The sequence below is a fragment of the Equus przewalskii genome, chromosome 1, assembly GCF_037783145.1.
Source record: "Equus przewalskii isolate Varuska chromosome 1, EquPr2, whole genome shotgun sequence".
Classification (NCBI taxonomy): domain Eukaryota; kingdom Metazoa; phylum Chordata; class Mammalia; order Perissodactyla; family Equidae; genus Equus; species Equus przewalskii.
The window spans coordinates 128738885-128754049 of NC_091831.1; the positions used below are offsets into that span (position 1 = coordinate 128738885).

A 15165-nucleotide genomic window follows, 5' to 3' on the forward strand; every position below is an offset into this window, starting at 1 on the left:
TTGTGTTCATTAAACACTTATAAACTGCTTCCTATATGCAAGGCATTGTTCTAATCATGTCAGGCATATTTACTCATTTAATTCTTGTAAAAGCCTGTCAAAATTCTTGACAGAACCTGTTAAATATGTTGATATTTTGGTACTTTGATAAATAATTAAAAGATTTGCTATCGTTATACAGAACTGAGCTTGTCCTTTACTGAAAGACGATACCTTTTGCAAACACTTAACTTTAGCTTTCATATTTAGGCTGAAGATGATACAAGTGAAAAATGGTGGGGATACTAAAAGCAACAATTTAAGAAACAACATCAGGAATTTTATTAGTTAAAATATTGTATGGTTTGATTTTTCTTTTCCTAGGTCTTTAAATATAGTGTTTGAGTTTTATTACTAAAATAATTCTGGGAACATTTATCAACATGTGTGTTTCGTGGTGTAGCATGTATGGGTGAAATGCTGTTTTATGTATGCATTTCAAATTAGATTATATAAAGAAGAGCAAATGTAAATGTTGTCTCCTGTATCAAATTTCTCCTTTTGTCTTCTGATTCTTGTGTGGTAGTGTATTTACTCCTTTTTGGCCAGTTGAGCCCCAGAAAAAAGAAGAGCTTCAAGCAAGTACATGATGGCATGTTTAATTTTTTTCCCCTTTTAGCTTGCCTACATATTTTATGGTTTATAAAGTATGTATTGCAGCTCTGCCATGTTCATTTTGATAATTCCATTTAAGAGCCAAAGTAGTAAGGACAAGTAAACAATCTCAAAAATTTCGTGTTGGACTTTATATTTTCTTTTTATAGTAAGTAACTCTGAATTAATATTAAGTAAGAATTGAACTTACTCACAATTACTGTATAGATATGCTTTTCAGACACAGAATTTCCCATATTTAGATAAAACAGTATAGAACAAACTAAAGTTATCAGATTGTTACAGTTTTTTCCCCAAGAATTAGAGTTCTTTCATCTCTCATTTCCATACTGTAAGTTTTTGTGTTTCAAAGTATTGTTGATGTCAACCTAAATATTTTAGTTATTTTATTTATTTATCCTAATACTTTCAAATAGTGTCTTTCCTGTTCTTATATTTTATTCATACAAATTTTTGTTTGGGATACACCTAATAAGTTGCATCCTTTAAATTAGGGGTCGGTAAACCATGGCTAGTGGGCCAAATCAGACCTGCCACCTTTTTTTTGTAAAGAAGGTTTTCTTGGAACACAGCCACACTTATTTGTTTATGTATTGTCTATGGCTGCTTTCACACTACAACAACAGAGTAGTTCCAACAAAGACCTTTATAATCCACAAAACCTAAAGTATTTACTATCTGGCTCTTTACAGAAAAACTTTTCTGACCCCTGCTTTAAATTGCAGAAAGGAAGGACTTAATTTTAGGATTGGCCACCCATTTCATAGAATATTTTGGAGTATATTAAGGCAATTCACTGTAGATTTTTCACAATTGAACCTTTGTATAGGCAGGCAATTGAAATTTCCATGGATCAGTGATGTGTGAGTTGATTAATAACAGAAATATGTAAGATCACCTCCCATAATATTAAGGATTAATTTAGCAGATCAATTTCTTTGAGCCTCTATTTCCTCTATTGAGGAAACTGGACTAGATAATCTTTAAGATCTCTTTTACTTCTGTGGTTCTAACTCTAGTTCATTGCACATTTTGTAAGGTAATTTATAGGTATTGGAAAACAGAAGAACTTTTTATTGAGATTTTATTATTGAACAAACAAGCTCAATACAAAGAACCAAAAACTATCATTTGTAAATTAAGGCTAAATCCAGATTCTGGCTTGGGAGTGCTTAAAGAAATGGAAAATGATTATTTCTTTTCTTTTTTTTGATTTACATTAGCCCCAGCTTTCTTCTTTTAAACATCACTTTTAATTTACTACATTATGCATCCGTGACATTATTCTTTGGATTTTTACTCTTTTCTATTTTACGTAAAAAGATACTCAGCTATACAATTAGGGGCAATTTTCGGGTTGTTTATTTTTCATATTCAGTAAAACTGAAAATTCTGCATTTTTTAATCTTAAGAATTCTTGGTAAAACATGGAAAGCAAATAAACCATGTATTCTTTGGCATTCTAAATTATTTTAGTAGAATGCATATAAATTATTTCCTAGTTACTTTAAAAAGGTAGCTGCCTGTTACGAGTTTCTGTGTCTGACTTTGAAGTCCTGGGGTTTTACTGACACCAATGTAATAATTAAAAAATAAGTTATGCAATCAATATTGTGTTAGTTTGTTTTCTTTGTGGGCATTAGTGTTTAAGTAGTTCTCTTCCCAAATCTTTTCCATCTAATTATGTAACATACAATTTTGCATATTTTATTGGGTACCTTAAGATGCATTCCTAATAGAGAAATTTGGTATATTCACATGATAGGGTATCATATAGCACTCAAACAAATGAACCATGGCTACATGCAATAATGTGAATGAATATTAGCAATATTATATTGAATAAAAAATGATACTTATTTATAAAGTCAAAAACAACTAAAACTAACCATTATTTGTCTTGGGAGTACATATAAGATAAAATGATATCTAACAACAGTAAAAGCAAAAGAATGATAAACCAAGGCTTCGGGATAATGAAAGCCTTAGGTAGGAAGAGACAGGGAGAAGTGGATTGGAGGAAGAACAGACAGGTAGATAAAAGTTACTGTCAGTTTTCTAGTTCTTGTGTTCACATTTATTACAAATAAGTATAAATACAAAAGCAGCCTATGCATGGACCAGTGATGAGAGTATATCATGAGCCGAGGCTTATCATTAATTCATGAGATCAATTAAATTAAAAAATAAAAGCTTGTAAGAATTGGACATTTCTATATTTATTTAAAGCTAATATTGGCATATGGCTTGGACAGTTGTGTTCAAGCATATTAGCATTTTTACTGTCTAATGTAAAGATTTTAGCCTAGAGAATGCCTACTGGCAAAACTAATGTTATTATATTTAATGACTGTTATGATACCACTTGGTAATTTTATATAGATATCATTTTACACTAAATCTTACATATTCTTGTCTGTGAAACTTTGCTTCCTCTATATAGGAGTTTCACAACCTGCAATAAATATACACATGACACAGGGAAAGTGTTCTTTGTATTAATGAAACCCAAAGGGTGATGTTTATGTCTCCTTTTTGTCTACGTTTACTTGCCCTTCTATATTCTTTTTAAGGTAATGTTTCATTGCAGATATGTAGACTTCACGCAATCTTAACTTACTCTTCACAATGATAATCTTAAATCAGATGAAGTCCTATTACTAGTAGGTCTTACCCGCCGTGTCCTAAGTGCCTAGTTCCTTTTTGTTCATAAATGATAGTCTCGTTTAATACTGCAGAGCATTTTAAGCTAAGCATTTTGAGAGCGGCTTCTGCCTTTCTTTTTCTTGTGGCAGCGTGTTGCTAAAGCGCTTACAGAGACACTGGTACATCAAAAAGGGCTTTCCCTTTATTTTCTTACATTGCTCTAGTTTTTGTTTGTTTGTTGTTTTTTTACCAAAGCATTTTGCTCAGATTCACTTAATGCATGCATGTATTCAAACACGAGTATCCATTTCTCACCAGTTGGTATGGGAGCAGTACTCAGCCCTCATCTAGTTTCGGAATGTATGCTTTACCTGGTTGCCATTGATGCGTGTTTGTTCTGTTTGTATGTAGGTCCTATGCACAGTCAGTTGGAATCCCTGAGTGACTCTTGGGCTCGCCTGAAACATAGCAGAGACTGGTTATGCAACTCCTCTTACTCTTTTGAGTCTGATTTTGATCTCACCAAGTCTTTGGGAGTTCATACCTTGATTGAAAATGTTGTGAGTTTTGTGAGTGGAGATGTGGGGAATGCCCCAGGTTTTAAAGAGCCAGAGGAAAGTATGTCTACAAGTCCCCAGGCCTCCATCATTGCAATGGAACAGCAGCAGTTAAGGGCAGAAGTAAGTCTTCGATATTTACTCTTCGTGAGGGTATATGGAAACTTAAACCAAACCACTGAATGTATAATTGTAGGAAAAACTTTTCCTTTTTTCCTACTCCTTGCCTCCTCATTTTCTCCACCTGAGCTTTTTGATGTCCCTATCTTAACTAAAACAGCATAATATTTTGTTTGAAGTGGACAAAAGTGCAAAATTTTGTCAGGATACTCTAATCATAAGTCTTTCCTTGTTTCCTAGAAACTAGAGTGAGACTGGCTGGTGACCATATGAATCTGCTTCTCACAGCCTCCATTTTTGACAAACTTGGCCCATTTAACAAGGGCTAGATTAGAACATCATGGTAATAATGACCAACACTAAAATTAGTGAGCAAAATTTTAAGGAAACACAGGATATCTGCAGAGCCTCTAAGTATCTCCCTCAAAATATTTATTAATTATTGTGGTTTTAACATGCCCACAAATTCTTTGATATTCTTCCCTCCAGGAAGTGGAACCTAATTCTCCTCCTCTTGAGAGTAAACTGGACTTAGTGACTCAAGGCTAATAAATAGAGTATGAAAAAAGAAAAAAGTAGTAATTTACTTTGTAAAAACCTGGCAGACATCACATTAACCGAGTAATCAAGATTAGCATCACCAGCAATAAGTTATGGTGATATCATGTACTCCTGAAAATAGTGTGATGAGAAGGAGAGTTTATTTTTCTCCAAAATCCATAACTCTAGTCCAATCATGAGAAAGCATCAGGCAAACCCAAACTGAGGGGCATTCTACAAAATACATGAACAGCTATTCCAAGGTGTCATGGTCATGGAAAACAAGGAAAGACAGATACTATCACAGACTTAAGGAGACATGACAAATGAATGCAATGTATTATGTTGGATTGGGTCCTGGAACTGAAAAGGGACATTATGGAAAAAATGGTGAAACCCAAATAAAGCCTGCAATTTAATCAGTAGTGTTGTCCCAATGTTAATTTCTTAGTTTTGATACATGTAGCAGTTATGTAAGATGTTAACATTGGGAGGCTGGGGGAAGGTATCCAGGACCTCTCTGCACCACCTTTACAACTCTGCTGTAAATGTAAAATTATTTCAAAATAAAAAGTTTATTAAAAAAAATAGGAGGAATAGGACAATTGACTGCAGTGGTGGGTATTATCCTCCTGTGAAAGATAGAGCCAGAAGTTCAAGAGAACCACAGAGAAATCTTTCAGAAATCCTTTTTCTGATTCTTGAACTAAAGAGTACTCATTCTGTGTTCTATATTCTTTATTATAAGTAAGGGAAGCAATAACCATACTACCTTACAGTTTTGAAACCTTCACATGTTTCTCCTCAAGAGCATCACAATAGCTCTGTGAATAGGTTAGGTAAAATACTATTAGCCTCATTGAGACTCATTGAGACTGTGTTTTACATCAGTGAGTTTCTCAAGGCCACAGAGTAAGTGGAAGGATCTGGCTTGAAACCAGGTCTCCTGCTTCCAAATCTGCTACTTTTCCCATTGTACTGTGTAGCCTCTTTTATACTGAAGTATACTTAGAGAGTTTTTAGAGAGATTTTCATTTTAAAAAGTCATAATAATAAAGCAAATGTTTATGTTAACAGAATAGATTCCTAAGAAATGTCAGAATTTTCCATGTGCTAGGTAATATATTATCTGTGACATGAAGAGGTTCTTTGTGTCTCAGTTCAGTGAAGAACTCTAAAATATGTTTATTTTACTTTTCTCAAGCTTCGTTTAGAGGCACTTCACCAGATCCTCGTTCTGTTGTCTGGGATGGAGGAAAAAGGTAGCATCTCTCTGGCAGGAAGCCGATTGAACTCAGGCTTCCAGTCATCCACACTACTCACGTCTGTAAGGCTGCAGTTTCTAGCAGGTTGTTTTGGTTTGGGCACTGTTGGACACACAGGAGCTAAAGGAGAGAGTGGCCGATTGCATCACTATCAGGTAGGTAATGGACCTGTCACGTGAGGATGACACCTTGCAGTATATTTAGTTTTAACCATTGTTTTTTACAAAACTAGTTTAATAATGCTAAACTTTTTGGTATTTAAGACTGAGGTTTAAAAATATAAAACTTTGAAATGACTCAAAGATATCTTATTGGTTTAGTTTCCTGAGTAATAATAATACTATTGGGATTAGGTGAGCCATGGTACTGTTGTACTTTTAGATTGTTTGCTGGCTCAGTTTTGTTAACCCTTAGCTGAATTGAGTAGAGAGAGATCTAAGCTGGGATAGGGATTGGTGTTTGGAAGGATGGATTTCAAGAATTTATATTTTAGACTAGATCATTTTACCTAGCTTCTCTGATTGCTTGAATTTTTTTTTTAAGTATTGCCTTTATGTCTTCTGTATTTAGAGAGGAAATATTGTTTTGTGAGAAAGGAGAAAGGTTATATAGAATCAATAATTATCAAGTATTTAAAAATAAATTTATTATAAAACTTTTATACTGAAATACACTAAATAATTAAAAACCACCACAGGGCTCTGCATAGTCTAGGAATAAAATACTATTACTTTTATTTGGATAGGAGGTATTATTATTGCTAATAGAAAAGGTAAATCTTTGTGTGTAATTTAGGATGGGATCAGAGCAGCTAAGAGAAGTATTCAGATTGAAATCCAAGTGGCTGTGCATAAGATTTATCAACAATTGTCTGCTACCCTGGAGAGAGCCCTGCAAGCAAACAAGCATCACATCGGTGAGTAACTGCCCCGGTAGGTAGAAGATGCAAGGTACGTTTTGGGCTGAGGTGATGCTAGATAGATGCTAGATGTTCTATACCTTGTGTTTTACATCAGTAAATCAACTTACAGGTAAAGAATAAATGTTTCTAAATGTAATAGTGTTCCATGTAACTGTTTATATTTTGGAATATTACTTGTTTTAGTAAATACTTTGTTTACTTCAGAGAAGATTCTCAACTGTCTTTGTTTCTTTGTTTCTTTTTTTTTTTTCCAGAGGCCCAGCAGCGTCTTCTTTTGGTTACAGTTTTCGCCCTGAGTGTTCACTATCAACCAGTGGATGTTTCTTTAGCAATTTCCACTGGTCTGCTAAATGTATTGTCACAGTTATGTGGCACGGACACTATGCTAGGACAGCCCCTGCAGCTGTTGCCAAAGACTGGTGTTTCCCAGCTTAGCACAGCTTTAAAAGTGGCAAGTACAAGATTGCTCCAGATTCTAGCCATCACTACAGGGTGAGCATTGTAGATGACTTGGTAGAATTGTGTGGGGTCTGGTCTTTTCATTTTAGTAATTTCCATTTCCCCCTCATCTCCTTTATCTGTTTAAGCACAACGTTTGCCCTTTTGTGTTGTTACTATTTGTTTCTTTCCTGTTCTTTTATGTAGGACCTATGCTGATAAACTGAGCCCTAAGGTAGTTCAGTCCTTGTTGGATCTACTCTGTAGTCAGTTGAAGAATTTGTTGTCCCAAGCTGGTGTACTACTTATGGCCTCTTTTGGAGAAGGGGAAGGAGAAGAGGGTGAAGAAGAAGAAAAAAAAGTTGACTCCAGTGGAGAAACTGAGAAGAGAGATTTCAGAGGTATCATGAACCTTTTTCTCTGTCATGATGTACAGGCATGCACTGAGTCCCCATTGTGTGCATATCATTAGAATGTAGACTTCTTTCTGTTGTGAGGCATGAAAGGATTTTTGTTTGTTCATTTAACCCCTTTTCTCTCCAAATATATATGATTTAGATGAGCTTCTGACTGAACCTCCTCTCCTTAGAGCCTGTTAACCCTGATGCAGTGACCATACTGCTTATTCTCTATGTTCAGACTCGCCTTGGCTGTTCTGGCTCTAGAACCTAGAGGTTCCAAGTGACTGACTCCCCCAGATTATGCTTTCTTAGGATTTGATCCTGACAACCCATCTCTAACCAGTCTTGGCTTAAGTGTTCCCGTAGGACCAAGGGTTTTACTATTTGGGAACTGGGAGCTGAACTTTTTGCTAGGCTGTTCTCTTCCCTAGTCACTAAAAAATTTCTTCATTATACTTAGCCGTCATAATTTTTGGTTGCTGCAATATGATCATTTGCTCATAGCTTTAACAACTATAGTGAGCATTGTATTTCAGTAGAACTTACTAAACCCTGAACAGCAAAACTACTACATATGTCTGTTACAAATTAAGGGAATAAAGGTCTAAAATTGGTCATTTATTCAAAACATTTTGTGAAACTACCATGTCTTATCATAATAAACTCTGGGAGCCCTTAAATCCTTTCTGGATTAGAGAGAGACAGAAAGAGAGAGAGAGAATTAGATCGATAGATAGATGGAGAGAACAAGGTACTTAATCATTCTGTGCCCTAATTCCCTCATTTAATAAAATGTGCATACTAGAACCAACCTCAAGATTGTTATGAGGATTAAATAATTTAATACATGTAAAGCAGTATCTGGCACAAAGTGAGAGCTCGGTGAATATTAATATTGGAATAAATATTAAAATTAAGTAGCAGTATTTAAATAATATTAACATTGTGTAGATAGGTGAGTAGATAGAGGAAATACCCTGGGGATACAAAAATGATAAAACGTTGTCTCTGCCCTCAACGACCTTCTAGGGTAATGAGGGAGGCAGACATGTAAACAGATGATTACAGTGTAATAAAAGAAGCTCAGAAGAAATAGCTAAATCTCTTAAGTCAGAATCTAGGAGGATGTATGGGTCTGATTAAGGACTAGCTTTTAGTTTGAGACGCTGAACCTGTGGTTCCTTCTCCCTGTTTACATAAAGAATATGGTGCTTATACAATATGGGCAGACTCACGAGGTGTGACAAAATTAAAAACAAGCTTTTACTGCCACCATCTGTTTTCCTGAGATCTGGTTAGGGGGATACAGGGTTGTTAAGCTAATAGTTTTTCACCGCTCTGTGCTGAGTACTGCACATGCAGAAAGCAGAAAAGAGACAGATAAGTTACAGCCTATAGGTTCCTGAGAAAACTGGATCCTTCCATATCCAGTAAAGAAAGAAATAGTTCTTCTGTGTGTGAATCTCAGCAGGTGTAACAGTAGGTTGAATCCACATCTGTTCCCCTCAGGTCGTCCTAGGGAGAAGGCCATTGCACTCTCTCTGTTTATGAGGATGGCTGGGAGTGAGACTGATTCTAGTCAGCAGTGGCCAGGCATTCAGAGGCAGGCTGCACGGGTATTAATAAGCCCACAAACCCTCTAAAATGCTTAATTGAAAGTAAGGTGTACCCTTCATTTCAAATGTAGTATTGATACTGAAATACAAACTCTATCATCAAGTTGTATCAGCCAGCTTTGTATTTAAGGGCTCCAGGCTTTAATTAATTTAATTAATTTAGTGTCTTGTTACAGAAATACTTGCTGGGAATGAGGATGGAGGTTAGAATGGAAGCCTCATAAAAGGGATTTTCCCAGGGTTCTCTCCCAAGAGAGAAGGCTTCATAGAAGAGGTAGCTTTTGAACTGGATTTTGAAGGAATTTGTAGGAACAAGGTTGGAGTGAGATATGTGGGTACTCAGGGCAGGCTAATAATTTTATATTCTTCAAACTAATATTATGAAATATATTTGCTTAGTAGCCTTCAAGCAAAGGAGAGGTAGAGTACTGTGTGGAGGAAATGTAGAGGAGTTCTTAGCTTTTTCTCTAGTTGTCCCTAGCAATTTAGTTCTCTCCTAGACTTGCATCTCAGCAAAAGAAAAGTCCTCCAGTTAACTAGACGTCTATGAAGATAGATTACAGGCCATTAAGCATGCACCTTGGCAAAGGAGTCTCCCTTCTATCACAAGTGACTTGTCTGTCTATTCCTTAATTAGACATGCGAGGATCTCCCTGAATCCTGAAAGGAGTGCTATATACCTGTCTTCAGATTATGATTTTCCATATTTTAGTGCCCCTTAGGGATTGACATTCTGGGCAGCTGTCCCGCTAGGACACTTCTTCCCCCCGGCTCTGAGTGCGACTTTAAATGGCTAAAGAGGTATGAAAGGTGTTGGATGATAAGAGAACCTGGCGTGTTACAGAAAGAGCAGGTGGTTCTCTGGTTTCAAATCCACAGGATGGAGGGAAACTATGAGAGGCGTGACAAGAGAGAGGCTAGTGGCTGATACACTGGTGGAAAAACTGGGAAGATTGGTTAGGGCAAGTTTATGTGAAAGATCTTGTACAAAGAGTTTGAGCTCAGACAAACCAGACTCAGGCCAGAAATTTGCTTCTTCGTAGAATCTGAAAACACGAAGTCCTTTTTTAGAGATGTGATTCTTAGTTTGATTGGCATGGAGGGGATCATGGACTTTTTGAAAATGTGATCAAAGTTTTGAACTCTCTTACTAGTCAAATATGCACATATACATAATTTTTCATACTATTTTAGGGAGTTTACAGGCCATCTCCTTCAAATTCTATCCAGTAGAACTCTAGACTTGAGTAGAGAACTGTTGTTTTTTAGAATAGCGGTAAAAAAATGCATAAAACCAAGTACATATACTTTATTCTAGCAAGCTCAGTATTATTGTACACAGATGTAGAGGTTGTTTTAAGTTTGGCTTTATTTTCTGACCTTTCCCCGTTCTGTTCTTTAAGTTTTAAAAATTCAGCAACAGGGGCTAGCTCCGTGGCCGAGTGGTTAAGTTCGCGCGCTCCACTGCGGTGGCCCAGGGTTCGGATCCTGGGCGCGGACATGGCACTGCTTGTCAGGCCACGTTGAGGCGGCGTCCCACATGCCACAGCTAGAAGGACCTGCAACTAAGATATACAACTATGTACGGGGGGGTGTGGGAAGATAAAGCAGAAAAAAAAAAAAAAAAAGATTGGCAACAGTTGTTAGCTCAGGTGGCAATCTTTAAAAAAAAAATCAAGCAGCAAACTGACAACCTATATTTTAAATTAGATTTGTGCTTACTGTAATCTAAATAGGAGTTGTTTGATATAAGACTGTTTCCTGTTGGGTTTTGGTTGTAATGTACACTTTCTCTTTGCTCCTCAGCTGCTCTTAGGAAACAACACGCAGCCGAACTGCACCTGGGGGATTTTTTGGTTTTTCTTCGCAGAGTTGTATCTTCAAAAGCAATTCAATCAAAAATGGCTTCCCCAAAGTGGACAGAGGTGCTTCTAAATATAGCATCTCAGAAGTGTTCTTCAGGTATTTGATCTTTGCCTCGTTTTAGAGTATTTTTATACATCACATGTGTTTTATTCAGATAATGCCAGACTTTAGCAATATTGGATACTCGACTTTGATTTCAAATCTTTTCTTGTTTTCTGAGTACTTATTTGATTAAAGGAAAACTCTAATTTCAGGAGTAAAAATTGGTAGGAATGAATAGAAAGTAGCACTGAAGACGATCCTGGATTTAATCTAGAGAACTTGCCCCTGTTTGTTTAGATTACAATAATAATAAAAGTAAGCAGAGAACATCCTGTTTAATACGATAGTTTGGCACAGATTTTGACATCACTTCTTAGATTATGAAAATGCAGATCTGAATTTGTCCACTCTCTCTTATCATGATATAATTTCTATTGTCTTGATTGTAACTTCTGATTGTGTACTGTCTATGAGAGTTATATATAACAAGCGTTATTCCTGGTTCTAAGCCTAGAAGTCTAGTCTGCTTGTATAGATTACTGTCAGTCCTTTCCTGGTCTGTTTTTTTTTTTAATTGAGGTAAAATACACATAAAATAAAATTTACCATTTTAACCATTTAAATGTTCAATTAAGTGACTTTACATTCTCAGTGTTGTTCAGCTATCACTGCTCCCCATTTCTATAACTTTTTCATCATCCCTAATCTTTTAAAAATATCCTAACATGTAACATAGTCTTCCATGGTACATGTTATTTTATGTATATACATTCCCATTATACTTCACTAGTTTTTCTTAACTAGTATAACTTAAAACAGCCTTTTTTCTCTTTTAATAAGATGAGGCTTATATAACATTAAGTTCTTAGAGCATAAAGAAAAATCAGATATTCATTTATTTTAACTGGTTTTATTGTAGTAATGGATAGAGAAAAGAGGATGAATATGCTGTCTCTACCTTTGCTTACTTTAGAAAAGTACAAACTGCTTACTCCCCATTAACCCTAACAATCTCTGTGAGGTAGTCAGGGCATGGACGGAGAAGAGGCAATGAAAGGGTATGATAAGCCTGAGCTTTAGAGATTAACAGACCTGTTTAAATTCTGCTAGACTCTGCCATTGCTGAGCTGTGTGGCTTTGGTCAAGTAACTTAACTTCTCTGAGCCTCAGTTTTCTCACCAGTAAAATGGGGCTGTAATGTATGGTTTGTGAGGATCAATGGAGTTAATGTGTATGAAATGCATAGCACAGTACCTGGCACAGGTAGTTATTATAGTGCTATTCTGTTTATATATACATAAAAACTGAGACATAAACATGAATATTCATATACATTCATGGGTTTGGGATGAATCTAGAATTCTTATGATAATAGGGTAAAGTGAAGTCCATTCCACCCATAAATGCTTAGCAGCCTCAGGGAATTTATTTTTTAATTGAGGTTATGATAGTTTCCAACATTGTGAAATTTCAGTTTACATTATTATTTGTCAGTCATCTTATAGGTGCGCCCCTTCACCCTTTGTGCCTACCCCACCACCTCCCTTCCCACTGGTAACCCCTAATCTTTTCTCTTTGTTCATGTGTTTGTTTATCTTTCAGGGACTTATTTTTAAGAAATTCATTTAAGCTTTGAATGTAAGTCACACCGATAATAAGAAAATGTCTTTCTCCCCACCAGGTATTCCTCTAGTTGGCAACTTAAGAACGAGGCTGCTTGCACTTCATGTCCTTGAGGCTGTGCTACCAGCTTGTGAATCTGGTGTAGAAGATGATCAAATGGCCCAGGTTTCTATTTTTAAAGTTATTAGAAGATGTTTTTCACAGCCGCAAGATGATTCACCCAAAATTTAAACTTAGAGTTTCTACGGTTGTAAATGTGTCATTTATTCAGTGGCAAAACTTCCACTTCTGAGATTGCTTTCTTTATTATTTCATCTCCAAGCAAGACGAAAGGGAAATTGTTATGCAGTGTGAGGAAGGAGTATGGGGATAGTGAATACTTGCAAGATCAGAAGGAAAGGAAAAGCTCTGAAATTTCTTACTAGGTTCGGGCCTCTAGAGAAAGAAGGGTGTGAGGTTGCATGGCCTAATTTGAGGTCCATATAGTGAGGCAACATAAGGGCGATGGAACCCACTTTCCAGTCGTTAATGGTCTTTCTAAAAAGAAGATATTTAACTTACAACCACCCGAAGTAGCTGTAGGACATTGGTATATAATAAAATTTCACATGTGACTTGATATTACAGTTACATGATTTATCTTTTCTAAAAATATTTAAAATCACCCATTACAAATTTCCTCATTCTTTTTTCCCTCAATAAATAGGTTGTTGAACGCCTGTTTTCCCTTCTCTCGGATTGTATGTGGGAGACACCCATTGCTCAGGCCAAACATGCTATTCAGATAAAGGAAAAAGAACAAGAAATAAAATTACAGGTAATTGATTTTTCCAAAAACGTATTTTTAGACAGCACCAGTGAGTATCCTTTCACCTGTCTCTGGATCCCTTCTCCTCCGAAAGACCTTGTCCTATCAGTTTTCCCATCTCCTCTCTGTATTCTTTCTCCCTCTGCACTGGTTCCTTCCCCTCAGCTTATAAATGTCTCTCATTCCCACCTTCCTGAATCCCTTTTTTATCCGTGAAGCCTTCCCTACCTTCTCACTCGTTCTTCATCGCTAAGCTTCTTGGAAGAGTAAATCTTATACATGTTTCAGCTACTTCCTTACTACTTCTTATCTCTTCAGCGCAATCATTTATCTTCCATAAAAGCCCTGAAATTAAATGACACAGGTAAGTGTTAATTGCTAAATACAGTGTACATTTTTTGTCCACATCTTACTTGATCTCTGGAAACTCTAGACTTCTATTGTTTTCAAAACACTACCTTCTCCTAGGTCTCCATATATACTCTGCCAATTCTTGATTTCCTCTGGAGGTATCTCTTCTTTGCTGCCACTCTCTTCTTGCCTTTATCCCAAACTCTCGTGTTCCCCAGAGTTCTGTCCTTAGATTTTCCAGCAGTCTCAGTCACACTCATGACTATTTTCACCTACATGCAGTGCCTTCCAAACTTAAATGCTAGCCTGGGTGTCTCCCCCTCAAACTTTGCCTCTTTTCTTGCTGTCCCATTGTTTACAGATGGCAACACCACTAACCTAGCTTTCCAAACCTGAATTCCTGGGAATTCTAGGCTCTCCTGATATCCCCATCCGTTTAGTCACTAGGCCTCATTGATTTTACCTCCTACATGGCTCTTGAATCCATCCATTTAGCTACCTTAATCTTTCTCTTGGTTTTTGTGATTCTGTACTTCCCTGGTTTTCCTTCTATCTCAGTATAATGACCTTTTCTTCTCATTTCCTTTTATTGTTCTTCTTTGTCTGTTTAAGTGTTGGAGCATCTCAAGGCTTGGTCCCAAACAGACCCCTTCTTTTCCTCAACCATCACCCCTATTCCCTTTCCTGTACTCAGCAAAACCTTATTGAGACCCATATGCCATTGATCCCCAAATTTTAATTCCAATTCTGACATTTTCCTGAATTCCAGACTTATATACTTGTCTTTGGCTTGCCTGATCACTTGAATGATAGTCTAATAGGCATCTCATACTTAGTAGAAGTTCTAAATTCTGTCACATCCTGTTCCTTTCCCAGGCTGTCCCATCTTCCTAGTTAGTGACTCAACCAAAAAACCTGGGAGTCATCCTTGATTCCCCTTCCTATCACAACCCATCCCCCATTTTCTCCATCCATACAATCTCCAAGTTGGATTGACTCCTCTGTAAAACATAAGTTGAATTTGCCCACCTTATCATTTCCCTGCCATCACCCTTTTCCAAGCCACTGTCATCTCTGGCCTGGACTCTGCATTAGCTTCCTAACTAGTCTTTCTGCTTCCACTGTTAACTTCCTATAGTCCATTCTCTACACAAGATCCAGAGCGATCTTTTAAAATTAGAAATCAGAGCTAAATATGTTGATAAACCCTCCAGTGGTTTCTTATCATTCTTGGGATAAAATCTGGAACTCTTGTTCTCTCCCCTTCGCTCAGTACACTCTAAACAGCTTGCCTTCTTCCTTTTTCGAGAATATAC

The 15165-nt window shown here is 36.6% G+C and overlaps 1 protein-coding gene across 50 annotated transcripts in view; it reads left to right on the forward strand.

Moving 5' to 3' along the window:
- The window catches only part of HERC1 (HECT and RLD domain containing E3 ubiquitin protein ligase family member 1), a 203946-nt gene that overhangs the window by 107699 nt on the left and 81082 nt on the right, over positions 1–15165 (forward strand). For 29 of the 50 annotated variants that reach the window (XM_070577812.1, XM_070577827.1, XM_070577861.1 and 26 more), the window contains 8 exons: positions 3712–3980; positions 5722–5937; positions 6578–6698; positions 6959–7196; positions 7350–7543; positions 10966–11121; positions 12749–12855; positions 13397–13507. In XM_070577812.1, the coding sequence (XP_070433913.1) occupies positions 3712–3980; positions 5722–5937; positions 6578–6698; positions 6959–7196; positions 7350–7543; positions 10966–11121; positions 12749–12855; positions 13397–13507 (1412 nt within the window). Of the gene's footprint in view, positions 1–565; positions 632–3711; positions 3981–5721; positions 5938–6577; positions 6699–6958; positions 7197–7349; positions 7544–10965; positions 11122–12748; positions 12856–13396; positions 13508–15165 lie in introns of all 50 variants that reach the window. The other 21 variants (XM_070577631.1, XM_070577668.1, XM_070577767.1 and 18 more) reach the window with 1 other exon arrangement.